The following is a 20,736-nucleotide window of genomic DNA, read 5'->3' as shown; positions in this document are numbered from 1 at the left end:
TTCCCCTTTACACTTAAGTTCACATTTTAATGATGGTAGACAGTAAAGGAGCAAACTTCTGATAGTGATGGGGAAATATCCAGGATGATGAACTGAGGAGTGGAGGAGAGTTGCTTGGGGGCAGTACTTTAGAAAGTGTCATCTGGGAAGGCCTCTGTAAGAGAAACATGAAGGATGAGAAGGAACCAGAAATGGACAGAACAGTGAAGGTAAAGGCCCAGAAGACAAGAATAAACTTGGCATATATGAGAAGTAGAAGTACACAAATTAGCATTTCTGTCAGAAGGAGCACTTGACAGAGCCTCATTTGGCTAGCTAGCGCTTCTCCTTTTTCTGGTTTACCTGTCTTCCTTTGTTCTTTGATTGTATATTAAGAGTTCACAGATCCAGTCAAGGTAGGTTGGTTGTAAAGAAGGAAATGAACTGAATTCACTGGTGCTGTGGCATTGATCTGAGAATGGTAAGGTCTATTACACACCACCAGGTTTTCTAAACCAAGCCCAAGTTCTGTCAGGCAGTGAACCTTAACATTCCAGTTAATTTATATGAAATCATGCCCACCCTTCTATTACAATGACTTGCCTTTGGGAGATTTCAGCTGTGCTATTTGTAAAGACTTGTGAATGAATAATCCTTAAAGTAGTGTAACTCCTTATATCTGTTCTTCATCTCTTTTATAGCCACTTGAGCATGAAGTATCATTTCATTTGATGGTCTTGGCCTGAATTTCCAAATAGACAACTTGCCCTCTTTTTCTAAAGGTATACCATGACTTCTGACTTTGGGGAAAAGAATCGGTTTGAAATTTTAAATGCTTTAATCTTTAATGAGAAATGATTTTTGAGTTATTTGGTCCTGTTGAATGAAAAGGAAAAATATTTATCGACTCTGCTCTGGTTATTTTCAGAGTGGAAAGTTGCTTTAAATGTATTAAAATTGCATTCTTCCTTGTATGAACCAAACTTTCCATACACGTTGCTGTAGTTAACATTTCAAGCATGCCTAACTGAAATGTTTCATTTCCAAGAAAAGTTTTCATTTCATTTTGACCTGAAAATAACAAAATAAGATAAATTAGCAATCTAAAGTCAGGATCCTAGCCATAGAGGGCCATATCTCATTTCTGATTAAGTGCACCCACTTGACCCTTAGCTTTCTACTTCTTTCTCTTCGGAAGTAAGATGGATGGACAAGTCTTGGTGTAGGCTCTGGTCAACCTCTTACATGAGGTTCACAAACCTGGAAAGTGGGTAAGCTGGAGATAGGGTATGCAACCTTGCTGACTGCCATGTCTTAACTGTGGTATATGGCTGAGTCACATTTATAGTGCACATATTGACCAAATGCTCAATGGTTGATTCTTGAAATTAATATTTGGCCAAGGCCTAAGTTGAAAAGTACCATCATAGTATACAAGTCCTAAAATACATGAATTAATTTTATTCAAAAATTATAATTTTATTACATCAATTATATTTTAAAATTTTAGTGTAGTGCAGAATCATTAATTTCTCACTTTTTTCAACTTCTCAATTGCTCCCACACTCAATGTTAAACTACTTATTTAAGGTATTAAGTAGTTACTTTCAAGTGTAGAGCAGAGACCAACTCATGATGAAGTTTCTATCAAATCATTTGCTTTTTCTCCATTAGTAAGTTAAAAGGTATTTCCTCTTTAACTCCTGGATTTAAAGTTTTGGGGGTCAGTGGTGATGATACAGTTTTATTAAAGTATTCTCACTAACTGAAACTTTATGCACAATTGGATAAAGTTTTCAGAAACCTAAGATATGTTGCCCTTGTTTATTTTTTTTTCTAATGTTTTTGCAGGGATTTACTGCATCACACATTTGCTTGAGAAAACAATTGTCAGTAAATGTTGGTTCTAGAAATCTGGCACTGGAGTGATGTGACTGGCTCTCAAGATAAAAATATTGCTTCTGAATTTCAAGTTGCATATCATTTTTAGTTGCGTGTATGCACACCAATTTCAGCATCTTCCCTGCAGTAGAAGGAGAATCTTTACAGCAAGCATCATGTAAGAAATACTTGCATTCTAAAGGCACATTCGCACTTAAACTGGTGGATAGATTTCAACATGTTAAGCACATAGGGAGATTATCACTCCCAAGTTACATCTAAAATGTTTATTTGAAAGTGAACATTCAATGATTAATTATAAATCAAGATGCCATACTAATTAGGTATGACCATAACCTATGTAATCACATAGTCATTGATTATACACAAGCTGTGGGTGCCAGAAAGCAATCTGAAGTAGGCATTCAACTGTTAAACCTTGCAAAGGCTGAAGTTGAGGAGCAGATAATGTACAAGTTCCCAGGCTGAAGCTGAGCTTCAGTTCATTCCTAGTTCTTACCTTCAGCCAAAACGTACAAGGATCCTTGTATGCAGCATGAAGCAAGGCCCAGCTGGCAGAACTTGAGGCGGCAATGAAGAGAAAATTTGACATTGACATTTTTTTTTTTACATCTTTATTGGAGTATAATTGCTTTACAATGGTGTGTTAGTTTCTGCTTGTAACAAAGTGAATCAGTTATACATATACATATGTTCCCATATCTCTTCCCTCTTGCGTCTCCCTCCCTCCCACCCTCCCTATCCCACCCCTCTAGGTGGTCACAAAGCACCGAGCTGATCTCCCTGTGCTTTGCGGCTGCTTCCTGCTAGCTATCTATTTTACGTTTGGTAGTGTATGTCCATGCCTCTCTCTCGCTTTGTCACAGCTTACCCTTCCCCCTCCCCATATCCTCAAGTCCATTCTCTAGTAGGTCTGTGTCTTTATTCCTGTCTTACCCCTAGGTTCTTCATGACATTTTTTTTTTAATTCCATATATATGTGTTAGCATACGGTATTTGTCTTTCCCTTTCTGACTTACTTCACTCTGTATGACAGACTCTAGGTATATCCACCTCATTACAAATAGCTCAATTTCGTTTCTTTTTATGGCTGAGTAATATTCCATTGTATATATGTGCCACATCTTCTTCATTCATTCGATGAGGGACACTTAGGTTGTTTCCATCTCCAGGCTATTGTAAATAGAGCTGCAATGAACATTTTGGTACATGACTCTTTTTGAAGACCTTGACTGTTAATAGGGGGTTTGTCCAAACTGAAGATGTTGGCTAGAGTAATAATGAGAACTAATGTTTATTGAGAATTCATTATGTACTAGACACTGTGGTATAAGGTAAGTTTTATCTAATTTAATTCTCTGTTGCTCGTTTCGTTCTCACAATAACTGTGTTTGATGGTTATCCTCATTCCAATGTGGAAACAGAAACTCAGGGAAGGTAAGTAAGCTGTTCAGACTCACACTGCAAGGAAGTAGCAGGGTCAAGATTTAAATCTGGCCCAGAACTGTACTTTTATCAGTACTTTGTCTCTCAGATATGAATGTGGGCTTTTTTTAAACTCCAGTAGTGTTTAAAGCTGCTTTGCACTAATTTAACTGCAGCTCAAGGAGCAGAAGAATAACCCTTACTCAGTGCTTATATTGTGCCACTCTTGATACTAGGCATTTTCATGTCCCTTATTTAATCTCTTAAACCAAATTACTTAGTAAGGATTATTTTTTTCAATTTTCATAAGTGAATGGGAAACTGTTTTACAGCCTTAAATCCCTTGCCCCAGTGTCACAGAATTATTGAGTGACAGCACTGAGATTAAAATCTACAGCTGTTGGATTTCTAGCCCATTACTACTACTGTATTGTGCTCTTTCCCAAAACACTGAAAAACATTCCCTGGGTAAATAACAGTGAGAAGCTAACCCAGCTTTTTTTGGGGGGGAGGGGGGCTGCATTGGGTCTTCATTGCTGCGTGCGGGCTTTCTCTAATTGTGGGGAGTGGGAGCAGCTCTTCATTGTGGTACACGGGCTTCTCATTGCGGTGGCTTCTTCTGTTTTGGAGCACAGGTTCTAGGCACACACGCTCTAGAGTGCAGGCTCAGTAGTTGTGGCACACGGGCTTAGTCGCTCTGCGTCATGTGGGATCTTCCTGGACCAGGGCTTGAAACTGTCCCCTGCATTGGCAGGCGGATTCTTAACCACTGTGCCACCAGGGAAGTCCCAAAGCTAACCCAGCTGTTGAAGTGAGATCCTACTTTGGATTATTCAACACTTGGCCTAGCATTAGACTTAGTGTAGGGAGCTCTGTAAACATGACTGATTAAATGATTCTTCGTTTTTGAAAGATGGCCTTATTTTTAAGATAATGGCTAATACTTAAATGAAAAACCCATTATGCAGCAGTGATTGTAATAAAGGAGCGTTTTACAGCTGGATAGAGCCTTAGAAATTGTCTGCTTCATCTTACTCAAGGGTTAAGTAATTAAACCAAGTTACTTAGAAAAAGACTATGGGATTAGAATACTATCTTCATGATTCTTGGTATAGTGCTCTTTGTGCTGTGCAGTGCTGCTGCATATATGCTTGTAGTTACATAGTCATAAAGTCTTAATCATAATGAGCTTTCACTGGTTCTTGGTAGGATTTCGGGGGTGGATGTGAGGTATGATGCCATGTCATCAAATTAACCTGGGATTTGAATCCAACTCTGTCACTTAGGGATGATTCGCTTGACTCTTCTGAGTTTGTTTCCCTAAGTGTAGAATAGGGATAATACCTACCTCAAGGACTATTATGAGAATTAAAGTAAAGGAGATTATGTATATAAATCAATGAGATTGGGTCCTGCCACATAGGCGTTCAGTTAATGGTGGTTGTTTTTCTGGTGTTATTCGGCTATTTGGTTTTGCTTATAAAATTGCCTTCTGAGAGTTCCATCATGTTTTTTGAATAGTATAACATCACAATTTACATTCGTGAGAATGAGGCATCTTCGTGTCAGTCTATATTCTAGCTCTGGTTTGAAAGTCGTTATGTTGTCTTAAATGTGAAAGTTTTTTTTTTTTAAAGACTGCTCTGTACTGTATTACTTTATACTGGTTTTTATATACTACATACAACAGAGGTAAAGCTTGTATTTTCAGATATCATTGCAACATCCAGAACAGTTTCAACAGTTGCTCATTGGAAGCCTCTGTACTTTTCCTCATGTTGTTTTCCTACCTCTGGAAATAGAATGTTCTTTTATATTCTGGCTGGCAAATCATCACCTCCCTTTTTCTTAGCACATCATCCTCTGTTTCTTTTGAACATTTTAGGTAGCTTTATTACATACACTGAACATTTTAGGTAGCTTTATTACATACACTGAATCACAGTGTATTTGTTACGTGTCTGTGTCTTCTTCAAGTCTGGGAATGCCTTAAGGTCAGGGTCCATGTTCATTTCACCTTTCAGTTTAGTCATCCCCCCAGCCCTGCACAGCCCTCAGAAAATATGCTGTGAGGTGGAAAAGACTGATGGCTAGACAGATACTATAGAACTCCATTGCTGATGATACCCATTGCTTCATGATGGGAACAAGTGGTTATTTTTCCCTTTGTTCTTGTGGAGGAGGAGGGCATTATTAGTTACAGGTAGGTTGGGGTTTCTAGCACCTGGAATGGACGTAGCTCATTGGTGATACAAAGAAGTGGTTTCTGTGATTTCTCCTAATGAGGCGATTCACATGTCTGGAGTATTTGGGGGAAAAGATGAGGGATCTGAGGTTCTTATATATCGATAAATAGGCATAAGGATGGGAACATTGGTGGGAGATCAAAAAGGTGTTACATGTTATAGGAAAATGATTTTTTTAATTTGGAAATTAAGTGAAATGCCAAGGGCAAAGAAGAAGGACCACCAGAGAAATTACAGAGTGACTGCTCAGGTCACTGTTCTGAAATAGAGAAATGATCCTTTTATTCTGGTGACTTACTTCTAGGTAGAGTCTGTACTTCATAAAAGAGGCAGGAGCTTTGAGACACTTAATTGTAATCTTATCCCTTTGCAGAAATACCTCCCATACTCAAGCAGGTTTGATGGTCTTCTCACGTCACTAGACACAAGGATTAGCAGACCTTGAAATGTTATCCTATCAGTATAACTTCACATCTATTCTCAACATTGCGCTGGCAATTAATTCCCTTGGCAGCTGATCACACAGTGAGGACCGACCAGGTTCATAGGCTTCCAAGAGAGCCAAACACCCTTGAAGAATAAATGCCTCTGCCACTGGAGGTCACGGCACCCAGAAAGTGATTAGAGGAAGCAGCTGATGACCTCTCTAGTGAGTTCTGCTATTCCTGTCATATCCAAGCCCAAGTCCAAGGGTTGCTGGCAAGTTGACCAATACCATGACTCCCGTCTGAAAGATAGACCACACAACCCAACTATATTCTCTTCAGCCCTAAGCCATTCAGGCTTCTAGAAAAGCAGGCTGCATATTGATTCTATACAGCCTGTGACAGTTGGAAGATAGGTGTGGTGTTTCAAGAACAGCTTATGAATCCCTCAGGCCACCCTATGTAAACCTATCATAGGAATTTTGCTTTGCTTCATGTATTAACCTCATTGTACCATTGAGGTAGAGATTCCTAAAAGAGTGTACACAGGGTGAGCCCTGTTAAAATAATGAGTTTAACTCTCTCTTCGTGTGAGAAGGAGGACACCGTGAGAGTACCTGTGTTCTTGGGCGGAACACCCAGGTAGAGGTGCTCACCACATGCTCTGACATAACTACTTGCTCCCAACGTGAAGCAAAGGGCATCTTTACCAGCGGATTTCTGTAACATTTGTCTAGCCGTCAGCCTTTTCCTCCTCACAGCATATTTTCTGAGGGGGAAGTTTATTAGAGGGGTTTGTTTCCTTACCTTTTCAATCTTGAAATTAATAGAGCCCTTTGTGTAATTCTAAATAGCTTAAGTTCTAAAGAGAATCAGAAAAGGGAAAGAATACTCTGGCACTTTTCAAATGTGCAGTATTGTCAACAATGGTTATTGTGGACAACGGGTTTCTGAGAGTCTCTCGTTTTCTGTTTTAGCTGTTTTAATTGATTTTTCAAAGATTAATTTGATAAGAGTTTTCATTTTAAAAGTAATGCTTGAGTCGGGAAATTAAAGAAACAAATTTCCAGCTCTAATTCTACTCCTCCTTGGAGCATTATATATCTTTCCAGAATCCCAAACCTCAGCAACTATTATTTCATCTCTCTCCATTTTCCTTCTCAATGCCACATAATTCTAAAATTAAAAGAAACAATGTATTATGTCATATCCTAGCAGCGGTTCAACAAATGTTCTTTACCTCCTATGTGCCAGATACTAGGGGCAGAATGATAAAACTAAAAATACAGTTTAACTAGTCTGTGGTGACCTGCCCTACTCACAGCTTCATCTTGGAGAGATATTCCTAATGGGGGCTCCCTTCTTCTGTGATTATCGATATGTGAATGCATTAGAAAATTAGTGTGATATCATTAGCAAATAAAATAAATTGCACTTAACTAGAATTCAACATGGGCTGGGCTTCCGTCCCTCCCTCCCTCCCTCCCTCCTTCCCTCCCTTCTTTCCTTCCTTCCTTCTTTCCTTTCTCTCTCTCTTCCTTTCTCTGGCTACAATATTATGCTAGTGCACATATTTTAATTTGGTGGAAGGCGTTCATAACAAAATAAGTGAAAAGCTGTAAATGTTAGCACATATTTATTCCAGTGACTAAGGAGTAATAAATCATTTTGTCAAGTTGCACTGTAGCAGTCAAGTTTCATCTCTATTATGGCTAATTGGCCAGGAATTTGTAACTCCATAGAATGGAAAAAAAGTATATTAACTTGTAGCAATAGATCATTGAACTTATTAAATGTACCTTTCCTAATTCATACTTTTCTTACGCTGAAAATAAGTACCTCTCTCAAATATATAATTTTTACAGGTCATTGGAAAAGAATGCTGTACAACAGGATTATTATAATGTGCTAAAAATGGCACTTGTATCTCATTGGCACGTAGAGAGCTCATGTGAAACCTCTTTTTGATCTTTGCTGGCTTTTTAGCTGAAAAGATTTGGAAATCTTTTTGGCACTGGCAAAGATAGCACTCTAGTGGCTGTTGGTCGATTTTTAGCAACAGATAAGATAGTCTTTGTTGAAGTCAGTTGATTAATACATAATAGGCAATATGTTGCCTTAAAAGCAAATGCATATTTTTCTCATATCAAAAAATTCCCCAGGTTTGCCAACATTCAGAGAGATTTAAAAGGGGTCTACATTTTCTTTTCCAGTTGGTCCTATGTTGAGAAATAATACTGCCACCCTCTGAGTTTTAGCAGTTTTTTAGGTAAAAGGAATTGTTCATGATGTAATTGATATTGTAACTACTCAGCTGGACTCCAACTTTCAAGGGCTAAATGCATTTGTTGATTTGTTTGCATTTCCTACTCCAGCTAAAAGAATTCAAAGACATGAAAAGTCTGTTGTGAAAAATAACGCAAAAGGGGCTTCCCTGGTGGCGCAATGGTTGGGAGTCCGCCTGCCGATGCAGAGGACGCGGGTTCGTGCCCCGGTCTGGGAGGATCCCGCGTGCCGCGGAGCGGCTGGGCCAGTGAGCCATGGCTGCTGAGCCTGCGCGTCGGGGGCCTGTGTTCCGCAGTGGGAGAGGCTGCGGGGGTGAGAGGCCCGCGTACCGCAAAAAAAAAACGCAAAAGTCATCCTCAAGTGGGCTATCAGAAAGGGTACAAAAGCAGTTATTGCTTTCTAATACAATTATGAAAAAATTAAATTGAAAAAAGTATAACCATCTCAAATTTGTCAAGGCAGTTATAAAAGAGTACATAAGGGAAGGTTTCCCCTAAAATGTTTTTTTAATTTAATAAAGTCTTTTTCCCCCAGCTTTATTGAGGTATAGTTGACATATAACATGTAAGTTTAAGGTGTACAAAGTATTGGTTTGATACACTTATATATTGCAAATATATATATTGCAAAATGATTACCACCAGAGCATTAGCTAACACCTCCATCATGTCACATAATTACTACTTCCTTTTTGTGGCGAGAACATTTAAGATCTACTCTCTTAGCAACTTTCAAGTATGTAATACAGCATTATTAACTATAATCATTTGATCCCCAGAATTTATTCATCTTATAACTGGAAGTTTGTACCATTTGATCAACATCTCCCATTTCCCCCACCCCCACCATTGCCTGGTAATCACTATTCTAATCTCTGTGTCTATGACTTTGGCTTTTTTAGATTCCACGTGTAAGTGATGTACAGTATTCGTCTTTCTTTGTCTGACGTGTTTTACTTAGCATAATGCCCTCAAGCTTCATCCATGTTGTCACAAATGGCAGAACTTTCTTCTTTCTCATGGCTGAATAATATTCCATTGTACATATACACCACTTCTTATCTATTTATCTGTTGATGGACACTTAGTTGTTTCCCTATCTTGGCTATTGTGAATATGCTGCAGTGAACATGGGAGTGCAGATATCGCTTCCAGATCCTGTTTTCATTTCCTTTGGATATATACCCAGAAGTGGGATTGCTTCATCATACGGTAGTTCTATTTTTAATTTTTAAGATACCTTCATACTGTTCCATAGTGGCTGTACCCATATCTATTCCCAACAACAGTGCACAAAGGTTCCCTTTTCTCTACATCCTCACCTACACTTGTTTCCCTCATCTTTTTGACAATAGCCCTTCTAACAGGTATGAGGTAATATGTCATTGTCGTTTTGATTTGCATTTCCCTGATGATTAGTAGTGTAGAGCACTTTTTCATGCACCTGTTGGCCATTTGTCTGTCTTCTTTAGAAAAATGTCATTTTCTTAGCTCATTTTTAATTGGATTTTGTGGGGGGTTTTTTTTGTTTTGGATTTTTTTTTTTTTTTTTTTTTTTGCTGTTGAGTTGTATGAGTTCTTTATATATTTTGGATATTAATCATGTATCAGATATAAGATTTGCAAATATTTTCTCCCATTCTGTAGATTGCTTTTTCATTTTGTTGACTATCTCTTTTGCTGTGCAGAAGCTTTTTTTTTTTTTTGCAGTACACGGGCCTCTCACTGTTGTGGCCTCTCCCGTTGCGGAGCACAGGCTCCGGACGCGCAGGCTCAGCGGCCATGGCTCACGGGCCTAGCCACTCCGCAGCACGTGGGATCTTCCCGGACCGGGGCACGAACCCGTGTCCCCTGCATCAGCAGACAGACTCTCAACCACTGCACCACCAGGGAAGCCCCAGAAGCTTTTTAGCTTGATATAGTCCCACTTATTAATTTTTATTTTTGTTGATTGTGCTTTAGGCATCATATCCAAAAAATCATTGCAAAGATCAATGTCAAGGAGTTTTCTCCTTGTTTTCTTCCAGACCTTTTATGGTTTCAGGTCTCCTGTATTTGTGAATGGCATAAGATAGGGGTCCAGTTCCATTCTGCGTGTGGTTATGCAGTCTTCCCAGCACCATTATTGAAGAGACTATTTTTTCCTCATTGAGTGTTTTTGGCTCCCTTGTCAAATATTAGCTGACCATATACACATAGGTTTATTTTTGTGCTCTTCTGTTCCATTGGAATTTATGTCAGTACATACTGTTTTGCTTATAATAGCTTTGTAGTATAGTTTGAAATCAGGAAGTGTGATGCCTCCAGCTTTGTTCTTCTTTTAATTGATGCTTTGGCTATTTGACATCTTTTGTAGTTCCATTCAAATTTTAGGATTGTTTTTCTATTTCTGTGAAAAATGCCACTGGAAGTTTAATAAGGATTGCATTGAATCTATAGATGACCGTGGGTATTATGAACAAGTTAATTTTAATTCTTCCAATGCATAAACACAGGATATCTTTCCATTTATTTGCATTTTCTTTAATTTCATCAGTGTCTTATGGTTTTCAGTGTACAGATCTTTCACCTTCTTGGTTAAATTTATTCCTAAGTATTTTATTGATTTTGATTCTATTGTGAATGATATTGTTTTCTTTGTTTTTCATTGTTAGTGAATAGAAATGCAGCTGATTTCTGTGTGTTGATTTTGTATCCTACAATTGTACTGAATCCATTGATTAATTCTGGAAGTTTTTTGGTAGAGTCTTTGGGATTTTCTACATCAGCAAACAGAGACAATTTTAATTTTTTTCTTTCCAATTTGGATGTTGTTTTTTTTTTTTACCTTTTTTTCTTGCCTGATTACTCTGGCTAACACTTCCAGTACTATCTATGTCAAATTTATTGCAAGAGTGGGCATCCTTGTCTTGTTCTTGATCTTAGAGAAAAAGCTTTCAACCTTTCACCACTGAGTCTGCTGTTAGCTGTGTGCTTGCTACATATGGCCTTTACTATGTTGAGGTATTTTCCTTCTGTACCCAATTCGTTGAGCATTTTTATTGTGAAAGGATTATAGTATTTTGTCAAATTCTTTTTCTGCATCTATTGAGATGATCATATGATTTTTATCTTTTATTCTATTAATGTGTATCACATTTATTGACTTTCATGTGTGAACTGTCCTTGCATCCAAGGGATAAATCCTGCTTGATCATGGTGTATGATCCTTTTAATGTGGTGTTCAATTCGGTTTGCTAGTATTTTGTTGAGGATTTTTGCATCTACGTTCATTGGGGATATGGTCTGTAGTTTTCTTTTATTATAGTATCCTTATCTGGCTTTGGTGTCAGAGTAATGCTGGACTTGTAAAATGAGTTTAGGAGTCTCCCACCCTCTTCAGTGTTTTAGAAGAATTTGAGAGAAAGCTTGGTCTTAAGGCTTCTTTAAATGTTTGGTAGAATTCACAGTGAAGCCATCTGGTCCTAGGCTTTTCTTTATTGGGAGGTGTATGACTACTGGTTCAATCTTCTTAGCGATTATGGGTCTGTTTAGATTTTCTGTTTTTTTTACAATTCAGTCTTGGTAGATGTATGTTTCTAAAAATGTATCCATTTCTTCTAGGTTAGTCAATTTGTTGGCATATAATTATTCACAGTAATCTCTTATTTGAGTCTTCTTTCTTTTTTCTTAGTCTAGCTAAAGGTTTGTCTATTTTGTTTTATCTTTCCAAAAAACTAGCTCTTATTTACATTAATCTTTTCTAGTGTTTTTCTGGACTCTATTTCATGTATTTCTGCTCTGATCTTTGTTATTTCCTTTCTTCTCCTAATTTTGAGCTTAGTTTGTTCTTTTTCTAGTTTCTTTAGGTATAAAGCTGGTTATTTGAAATCTTTTTTCTTAGTGTAGGTGTTTATCACTATACACTTCCCTCTTAGAACTGCTTTTGCAGCATCCCATGGCTTTTATATTGTTGTGTTTCCATTTTCATTTGTTTCAAGATAATTTTTTCCCTTTTGATTAATTCTGTGACCCATTGGTTGTTCTGAAGTGTGTTGTTTAATTTCCGCTATTTGTGAAATTTCCAGCTTTCCTCCTGTTACTGATTTCTAGTTTCATACCATTGTGGTTAGAAAAGATACTTGGTATGATTTCAGTCTTCTTACATTTGCTAAGACTTGTTTCATGACCTATCATATGATCTGTCCTGGAGAATGCTTTCTGTGCACTTGAGAATAATATATATTCTTTTGCTGTTGGATGGAATCTCTTCTATATGTCTGTTAGGCCCATTTGGTTTGAAGTATGTGCCAAATCCCACGTTTCCTTGTTAATTTTATGTCTGGATGATCTATTGTTGAAAATAGGGTTTTGAAGTCTAGTATTGTACAGTAAGTCCCCTACAAACAAATGAGTTTGGTTCTGAGCATGCGTTCGTAAGTCCAATTTGTTTGTAAGTCAGAGTTAGCCTAGGTACCCAACTAACACAATCGGCTATATAGTACTGTACTGTAATAGGTTTATAATACTTTTCACACAAGTAATACATAAAAAATAAAACATTTTTTAACTTACAGTACAGTACCTTGAAAAGTACAGTAGTACAGTACAACAGCTGGCATACAGGGGCTGGCATCGAGTGAGCAGGCAAGAAGAGTTACTGACTGGAAGAGGGAAAGGAGGTGGGAGATAGTAGAGCCGAAGGATCGTCAGCAATAGAAGACGGAAGGCAAGCTGCAATTTCACTCACACCTGACGTTGATGGCACAGGTTCTGGTTCCTTGCTGGATTCAATTCTATCTACCCTCTTAAAAAAAGGATCCAATGATGTCTGGGTAGTAGCCCTTCTTTTCTCATCATAGATGACATGGTAGCACTAGATTGCATTCTGAATTGCTGCTGCACCCTTTGTGTACCATTCTGCATTCGGGTCCTGTGCCTCAAAGGCTAACAGTGCCTCCTCAAATAAAGAAAATCCCCTTGCCATTTCCTGCGCAACCACTTCTAGAGGATGCACACACGTGACAATATATGCCAGACACGTGAACTAACGTGATTGGGCATGCAAAAGCACATTCGAATCTTTGAAAGTTTGCAACTTGAAGGTTCGTATGTGGGGGACTTACTGTATTGTCTATTTCTCCCTTTACATCCTGTTAGTATTTGCTTACTATAAGTGCCTCAGTGTTGGGTGCATATATATTTATAACTGTTAAATCTTTTTGATGAATCATCTGCTTTATCATTATATAATGACCTTATTTGTCTCTTGTTACCATTTTTGGCTTAAAGTCTATTTAGTCTGATACAAGTATAGCTACCCTTTCTCTTTTGGTTTCTATCTTGCATGGAATATATTTTTTCATTCCTTCACTTTGAGCCTTCCTGTGTCCTTAAAGCTGAAGTGAACCTCTTGTAGGCAGCATATAGTCAGGTCTTATTTTTTTTAATACATCCAGCCACTCCATGTCTTTTGATTGGAGAGTTCAACCCATTTACATTTAGATTAATTATTGTAAGTAAGGCTTTACTAACGCTACCTTATGAATTGTTTTCTGGCTGTTTTGTAGTTCCCTTGTTCCTTTCTTCCTCTCTCTTGCTGTCTTCTGTTGTAAATTAGTTATTTTCCATAGTGGGTATGCTTTGATTCCCTTCTCTTTTTTTTTTTTTTTTTTTGGCTGCACCATGTGGTTTGCAGGATCTCAGTTCCCTGACCAGGGATTTAACCCAGGCCATGGCAGTGAAAGCCAAGAATCCTAACCACTAGGCCACCAGGGAACTCACCCCTCTCTTTATCTTTTGTGAATCTACTGTGGGTTTTTGCTTTGTGGCTATCATGAGGCTTACATAAAGCATCTTATACATACAACAATCTACTTTACATTGATAACAATTTAACTTCGATTACCTACAAAAACTCTACCTTTTACTCCCCCTTTTATATTTTTGATGTCACAATTTACATCTTTTTATTTTGTGTATCCATTAAGAAATTATTGTAGCTATAGCTTTTTAAAAATACTTTTTGTCCTTTAACTTTTATACTAAGGTTAAGTAGTTAACCTACCACTATATTACAGTATTAGAGTATTCTGAATGTAACTATATGCCAAATTTAACCAGTGTGGTATATATTTTCATATGTTTCATGATACTAATTATCATCCTTTCATTTCAGCTTGAAGAATTCCTTTCAGCATATCTTGTAAAGTAGGTACAGTGGTGAAGAACACCCTCAGCTTTTGTTTGTTAGGGAAACTGTCTCACCTTCACTTCTGAAGGGCAGTTTTTCTGGGTAAATTATTCTTGATTGGCCGTTTGTTTCTTTTAGTACTTTGGATATATCATTTCATTCTCTCCTGGTCTGTAAGGTCTGTGCTGAGAAATTTGCTCTTAGCATTATGGAGGTTTCTTTGTTATGTATTTCTCTACTGAATTCTTCACTTCACTCTGTATTCTTTAGCTCCAAAATTTGTTTGGTTCATTTTTATGTTTTCTATCTTTCTGTTGAACTTCTCATTTTGTTTTTCTGTTGTGTTCCTAATATTGTTAAATTATTTATCTGTGTTCTTTGTAGTTCTCTGAGCATCTTTAGAATAATTATTTTGAACACTTTGTTGGGCAATTCCTGCATCTCCATTTCTTTGGGGATCATTACTGATGGCTTACTGTATTCCTTTAGGAGAGTCGTGATTCCCTGATTCTTCATGATCCCTTGTAGCCTTGCATAGATGTCTCTACATTTAAATAACTAGTCACCTCTTCTGGGCTTCATGGACTGATCTCAGCAAGGAAAGACTTTCACCTGTGGTTTGGGACATGCTGGAATGTGCTGTGACCCTGGTTCTAGTGGAGGAAGGTACTAAGTGTGGGGACATGTGGTGGCACTGGGTCCAGGGGTGCATGGTGTCTCCTTGGCTCATGCTGCTGAGGTCCACGACATCAACAACTGTGTAGTCCTTGGGAGCACTGTGGGGGTCTACAGTGGCTGTAAGGGCTGTTGGGGTCCTCAGTTATGCCCCTAGGTCCAGCAGCTAGTGACCAGGCCAGACAATGATGGTGGCTAGAGCCAGTAGTGTACATACACTGGGCTATGGGGCCTGCTGCAGGTGCCTGTGTGGTAGCTTGGATCAGCTGCAGACACATACACAGTGGTGGGGGCCAGGGTAGGCAGCAAGGGCTGGGCCAGTTGTGGGCTCACAGGCAGCTGTGGGGGGCCCTGGCTGTTGGTGTGCTCTCCTATGACTGCATCGTCTCCCTCTGTGTGTGCACTGCAGGGGAGGCCAGTAATGGGGGTCAGGCCAGGAGTATGCAGGTGCACAGCTGGAGGCCTTAATTGCAGGTAGTGTGGTGCAGTGGTGCAAGACAGTGACAGAAGACAAGGCCTGATCCAAGCCCACAGGCAGTTATGGGGACCTTGGCTGTCAGCATGCTCTTAAGTGGCTGTATTGTCTTCCCCTGGGTGTGCACACTGCAATGGACACTGGTGACAGGTATCAGGCTAGTGGCGTGCAAATGCACACCTGGAGGGGCTATGTCAAGTACACACTAGGAAGTGGATGTCAGCTGTGGGGGTCTAGGCTGGCATCTAGCACTCACGTAGCCACAGAGGCCTGGGCTACGTTCCTGGGGTCTGGCATGGGTGAAGAAGGAGGTAGCAGGGAAGGATTCAGGTGGCTGGTGTCAGTAAATACAAATACCTGTGGGGCAAAAGCTGGTGAAATCCCCAGGGGGTCTCTGGCAACTGTGCTGGTGTTAACACGTTTCTTCAGTGGCAAAATCTTCTGGATTTGTCTGCAGAGCAAGTCACAAGTCACTACAAACCATGATTGTTATTGGTAACTCCTGCTTTTCTTCCTTGTTTCTGTCTCTCTGTGTGTCAGCTTTGCCAGTCTCTGGGTGGGGTGAAACTGTAATGGGACCTTCATATGGTGCCCCAAAGGCTGGGGAAGCTGGTTGCTCACTCCATCCACTCTTCGTTTCCTGGCTAGGGGAGCTCTTTCTAGCTGGGAAGTTCTCTCTTGACCCTGAGCAGTGCTGGCTTGAGGAATGGGATAATGCAGGCAAAATGAAGCTTTCTTCCTTCTCTTCTCATGAGGTTATTCTCAGATTTTTGTTCCACTGTGTTGCTGAAGATTCTTAAGTGGACTCGAGAGCTCTCCAGAGTTGTTCTTATTCATGGAGAGCTGTCTAATTGCTGATCTTTACTGGGGGATGGAGGGCAGGGTTTTCTCCATCACTGTTTTGGTAATATCACTCCTGCCTCCACTTAAGGGACTTTGTGACAAAGGCTCTGTACTTCCATATGTGTATGCTTTTTCCTAGGGAAATAATTCATATTGTTCATCAGATTTTCAAAGAGGCTAGGGAAAAGGTTAAGAATAATTGCACCATATGACATATATAAAATATTTGTTACATGAATGCTTGCATTGGACTGTATTTCTTCTTGAAAGATTTATTTTAATATGTACCATTTCTTCTTGAACAATATCTCCTTTAGAAACTCCTCAACTAACAAAGGTAAATGAGTAAACATTTTTTAAAAATTCTTTCCTCTCCCAGAGCTCCCTACTCCCCTTTTCTGGAATCTTTCATATTTGAGAGGCAAAGTACTCCTGAACGTCAGAGAAGCTACACAGACAAGTTGTGGCCCGAACACTTGGGAGCCATTTGTTCCTCCAAATATAAAGTTCTGGCTGTGGTGCAGCCAGAAACAACACAGCCGTCCATGTCTTCAATTAGCACAGGGCCCGGCTCTCATGGGGACACTGCATCCCATTCTGCCTGGCTCTGTTCCTCAGGCTGCAACGCTGTTTCTTGGGCTGAGGAAGGCACTGGTGAGAGGTGGGGGAGGAGATGGCATAGCCTGAAAACTTGCAGTTGTGATCACCTAACTTTGAATTGATCTAGAATGAAGCCTTTTTTCCCTCCTAAGCTGCTAGTATTTGAAGTGCTCAGTGGCGTCTTTGGGGTGGGAAATTAGCATAACTTCCTTCTCTCACAGTCAGGTCTTCCACCCTCCCAGTGGGGTTTCTCTTTGAAATAAGAGTCATGTGTGTGGAAAGGATTCAGGAGCAAGGCTTGGAGGACCAAGAAGAAAAGCAACCGGCCTATTTCCCATCCAAAGAGTAACCAGATACAGCTGTAACTTTAGACTGAGGTGCTTGGGAAAATGATTTTTATTATTTATTATTTTTTAAGAAGCAAGTGTATATTGCTGAGGAAAGGGCCTAAAATGTGGCTGAGGAAATCTGGCCTTGATGATATAGTCCAATATACTATGTAAAATTTAACAAGCTAGTTGATTTTTTTTCTTAAGGAAAAAACTCTTAAAATTAATTCTTTTAAAAAGACAAAATGGGGCTTCCCTGGCGCAGGGTTGAGAGTCCGCCTAACGATGCAGGGGACACAGGTTCGTGCCCTGGTCCGGGAAGATCCCACATGCCGCGGAGCGGCTGGGCCCGTGAGCCATGGCCGCTGAGCCTGCGCGTCCGGAGCCTGTGCTCTGCAACGGGAGAGGCCACAACAGTGAGAGGCCCGCGTACCGGCAAAAAAAAAAAAAAAAGACAAAATGATTACATATCAATTTAGAAATACAAACCAGAGATTCTCAAACACCCAGAGGATACGACAGACTTACAGCCCATTCTTATTTCCTTCCATATTAGCTACATTCAAGTTTGAGCAGTTATTGAAGGAAGTTAAAATTCTCTTGTGTTTTGACTACCTGTGGGAGCTATAATAAGATCTCAGCTGAAGCAGGAAACATACAATAAATCCTCCTTTGATGGCTGAATTGAACATAGTTTATGGTATTTGCAATAGTCATGTAACTTTGTGGGGGAAACAAGTAAATTACATTGTAAGTTATGTATTGCTAAATAGCCTCTGCTGAATAATAACCTGTTTTGTATATTTGCCACCTCTTTGTAATAGTAGCTTGTGTCTGCACTGTAGCTAGCACGTAATCAGCTGTGATATTGAAATGAAGAGAAAAGAGGCATTTGACACTAGGTTCATGAAAGGTTATATGTAATGGCATTTCCCATGAGCAAATTAGACCAAGGACCTCCCTGGAGGCACAATGGTTAAGAATCTGCCTGCCAGTGCAGGGGACACAGGTTCGAGCCCTGGTCCGGGAAGATCCCACATGCCACAGAGCACCTAAGCCTGCGAGCCACAACTACTGAAGCCCCAGTGCCTAGAGCGCGTGCTCCGCAACAAGAGAAGCCACTGCAATGAGAAGCCCGCACACTGCAACGAAGAGTAGCCCCCGCTTGCCACAGCTAGAGAAAGCCCGCACGCAGCAACGAAGACCCAACGCAGCCAAAAATTAATTAATTTTAAAAATTAGACCAAAAAAGATACACTACATTTTATTAGTTTGGAAAGAAAAAGGGTGACTTAAAAACTAGGAATTATGTCAAGCACATGGTTTATTGGCTCAATATATTTTTTCAAGGAGGCATTATTTATGAACCTGAATGATACCCGCGCCCTTTCTTTTAGCCCATTGAAGAGAAGTTCAACAGTTATTCTTTAATTACTGTCACCAGAAAACTAACCTTTAAAAAAGAAAGAAAAGGAGAAACAATTGTACTTTTTTGAGTCCAGTTCATTTGGAAAGCCTATGTTGGAGTCACCATATATGTGGATTTGAACCAAACTTTTTGTTCAGGTAAGTCTATGCACCTCAGATCCAAGTTTGGTGGTGTTCCAGGATACCTGCAGCACCACTCCCATCTGACTTTGCATCTCCAACCTATAACCTCAGCAAGAATGGATGTAATTAAGATGAGACTTGTAAGGTGTATCCCTTACCTCGACACTGTGCAAGATTCCAGTTTAACTCCTTTGAATTCTTGAGGTGTCTGGGCTCCGTGTATCTCGAGTGTAAGGTTTCACAGTGGTAGTAGTAATCTCGCTGCAACCAGACTGTTTTTCTGAAGGAAAAGAGACATTTCTCCATACAAATAGAAGACTAATTCTGTCATAGGATGCATTCATCTGAAAAGGGATTGACGGGCAAGTGGAAATTCAGAATTTCAGTATCAAACGCGTTGAAACCCAGATTCAACCTTTTGACAATCTGCATCTGTTTTCACTCATGATCCTTGTTCTGAATATTGTGATTGTGGCTACAATTCTAGCAAGGCATGTTTGTGAGTCAGAGAACAGACTACAAAGTCCAGAAACTGCAGGACTATTAACTAAAGGGTTCAGACTTAAGTGAAATGCATTTCTCCTGAGTGTCGAAGAAGTGCTACCTCATGGCTAGATACATTAGGAATAAATTAAGGAGGGCCCCATAAAAGAGGGGGGAAAACCTACAAACCACATTCAAGAAAATTAAAAAAAAAAAGAATCTCCTTCCATGAGACCTTTACACTGAACCTTTTAGGATATATTCATTTCTACTCTATGTGCTATTTTCTGGAGTATACCATAGCTTAAATAATAATGCAAAAATGGATTCACTAATGATTCCTATATTTTACGTGTACAACACCTAGGCCTCTCATCATCGGGTTGAATCCCAGTCTTCTATAGCTGAAAAATAACATTTCCATATTTATTTCTTTAACGCCTTCATCTTAAGAGCTGGCGTTCTACAGAGAGGATATACTAGGACTGCTCGACTCTAAGGTGGTATTTCCTTGTGGAGGTAACCACATTTCCTCCTTTGTTATTAAACTGGGGAGGCAGTCTTGGATAAAACAGGAAGGAATTGGATGCTAAAACAAACAATTTTCCCTGTACTCCCCAGCCATCAGTACTTAGGTTGACAGGTTAGCTACCATTTTGCTTGCCGTGTAAAGGTACAGTGTGGAATTAGGTTCATCTTCACTTCAAAAATCTGAAGATGTTTCCCAGATGAATTTAGAGTACATTAAGCAACCATTAAATGCCCTTTTATCATGTTTCAGATTATGGGAGGCTCACTGCCCTCAAATTTGTGTGAAAAGTCAGCAGCCTCAGGAGGTCCTAGGAGTTCAAAAGCTGTAAGTGTAAGTGTTCTCAACCCAAGGCCTGGGATGGCAGCTGTGACTTGGTTCCCATGTCACCAGGCCCTACAGCACAGATCAGCTCTGCCTGCCACAAAGCCTAAAGGGCATGAGACTACATTGATAGATTTGGGCTCGGAAAGTGTAAATACATAAAAATATGCATTTTTTTTCCCTTGAGTATGATATAGTCTTTTTTTTTAGATGTTGGGGGTAGGAGCTTATTAATTTATTTATTTATTTTTGCTGTGTTGGGTCTTCGTTTCTGTGCAAGGGCTTTCTCTAGCTGTGGCAAGCGGGGGCCACTCTTCATCGCGGTGCGCAGGCCCTCTCACTATCGCGGCCTCTCTTTTTGCGGAGCACAGGCTCCAGACGCGCAGGTTTAATAGTTGTGGCTCACGGGCCTAGTTGCTCCGCGGCATGCGGGATCCTCCCAGACCAGGGCTCGAACCCGTGTCCCCTGCATTAGCAGGCAGATTCTCAACCA

At 39.7% G+C, this 20,736-nt stretch overlaps 1 protein-coding gene across 1 annotated transcript; it reads left to right on the top strand.

Moving 5' to 3' along the window:
* Positions 1-167: 167 nt before the first annotated feature.
* On the top strand, positions 168-19,477 carry CUZD1 (CUB and zona pellucida like domains 1; the record flags this gene model as incomplete). The annotated part of the gene is given in 13 exon segments (XM_079924350.1): positions 168-209; positions 7,964-8,059; positions 18,821-18,887; positions 18,890-18,911; positions 18,913-18,984; positions 18,986-19,034; positions 19,038-19,141; positions 19,143-19,159; positions 19,162-19,189; positions 19,191-19,218; positions 19,222-19,263; positions 19,267-19,304; positions 19,306-19,477. Coding segments are annotated over 13 exon segments (777 nt in total).
* Positions 19,478-20,736: the final 1,259 nt, after the last annotated feature.

The sequence above is a fragment of the Stenella coeruleoalba genome, assembly GCF_951394435.1.
Source record: "Stenella coeruleoalba genome assembly, chromosome: 6".
Taxonomy (NCBI): domain Eukaryota; kingdom Metazoa; phylum Chordata; class Mammalia; order Artiodactyla; family Delphinidae; genus Stenella; species Stenella coeruleoalba.
This window is presented reverse-complemented; position numbering and strand designations above follow the sequence as displayed.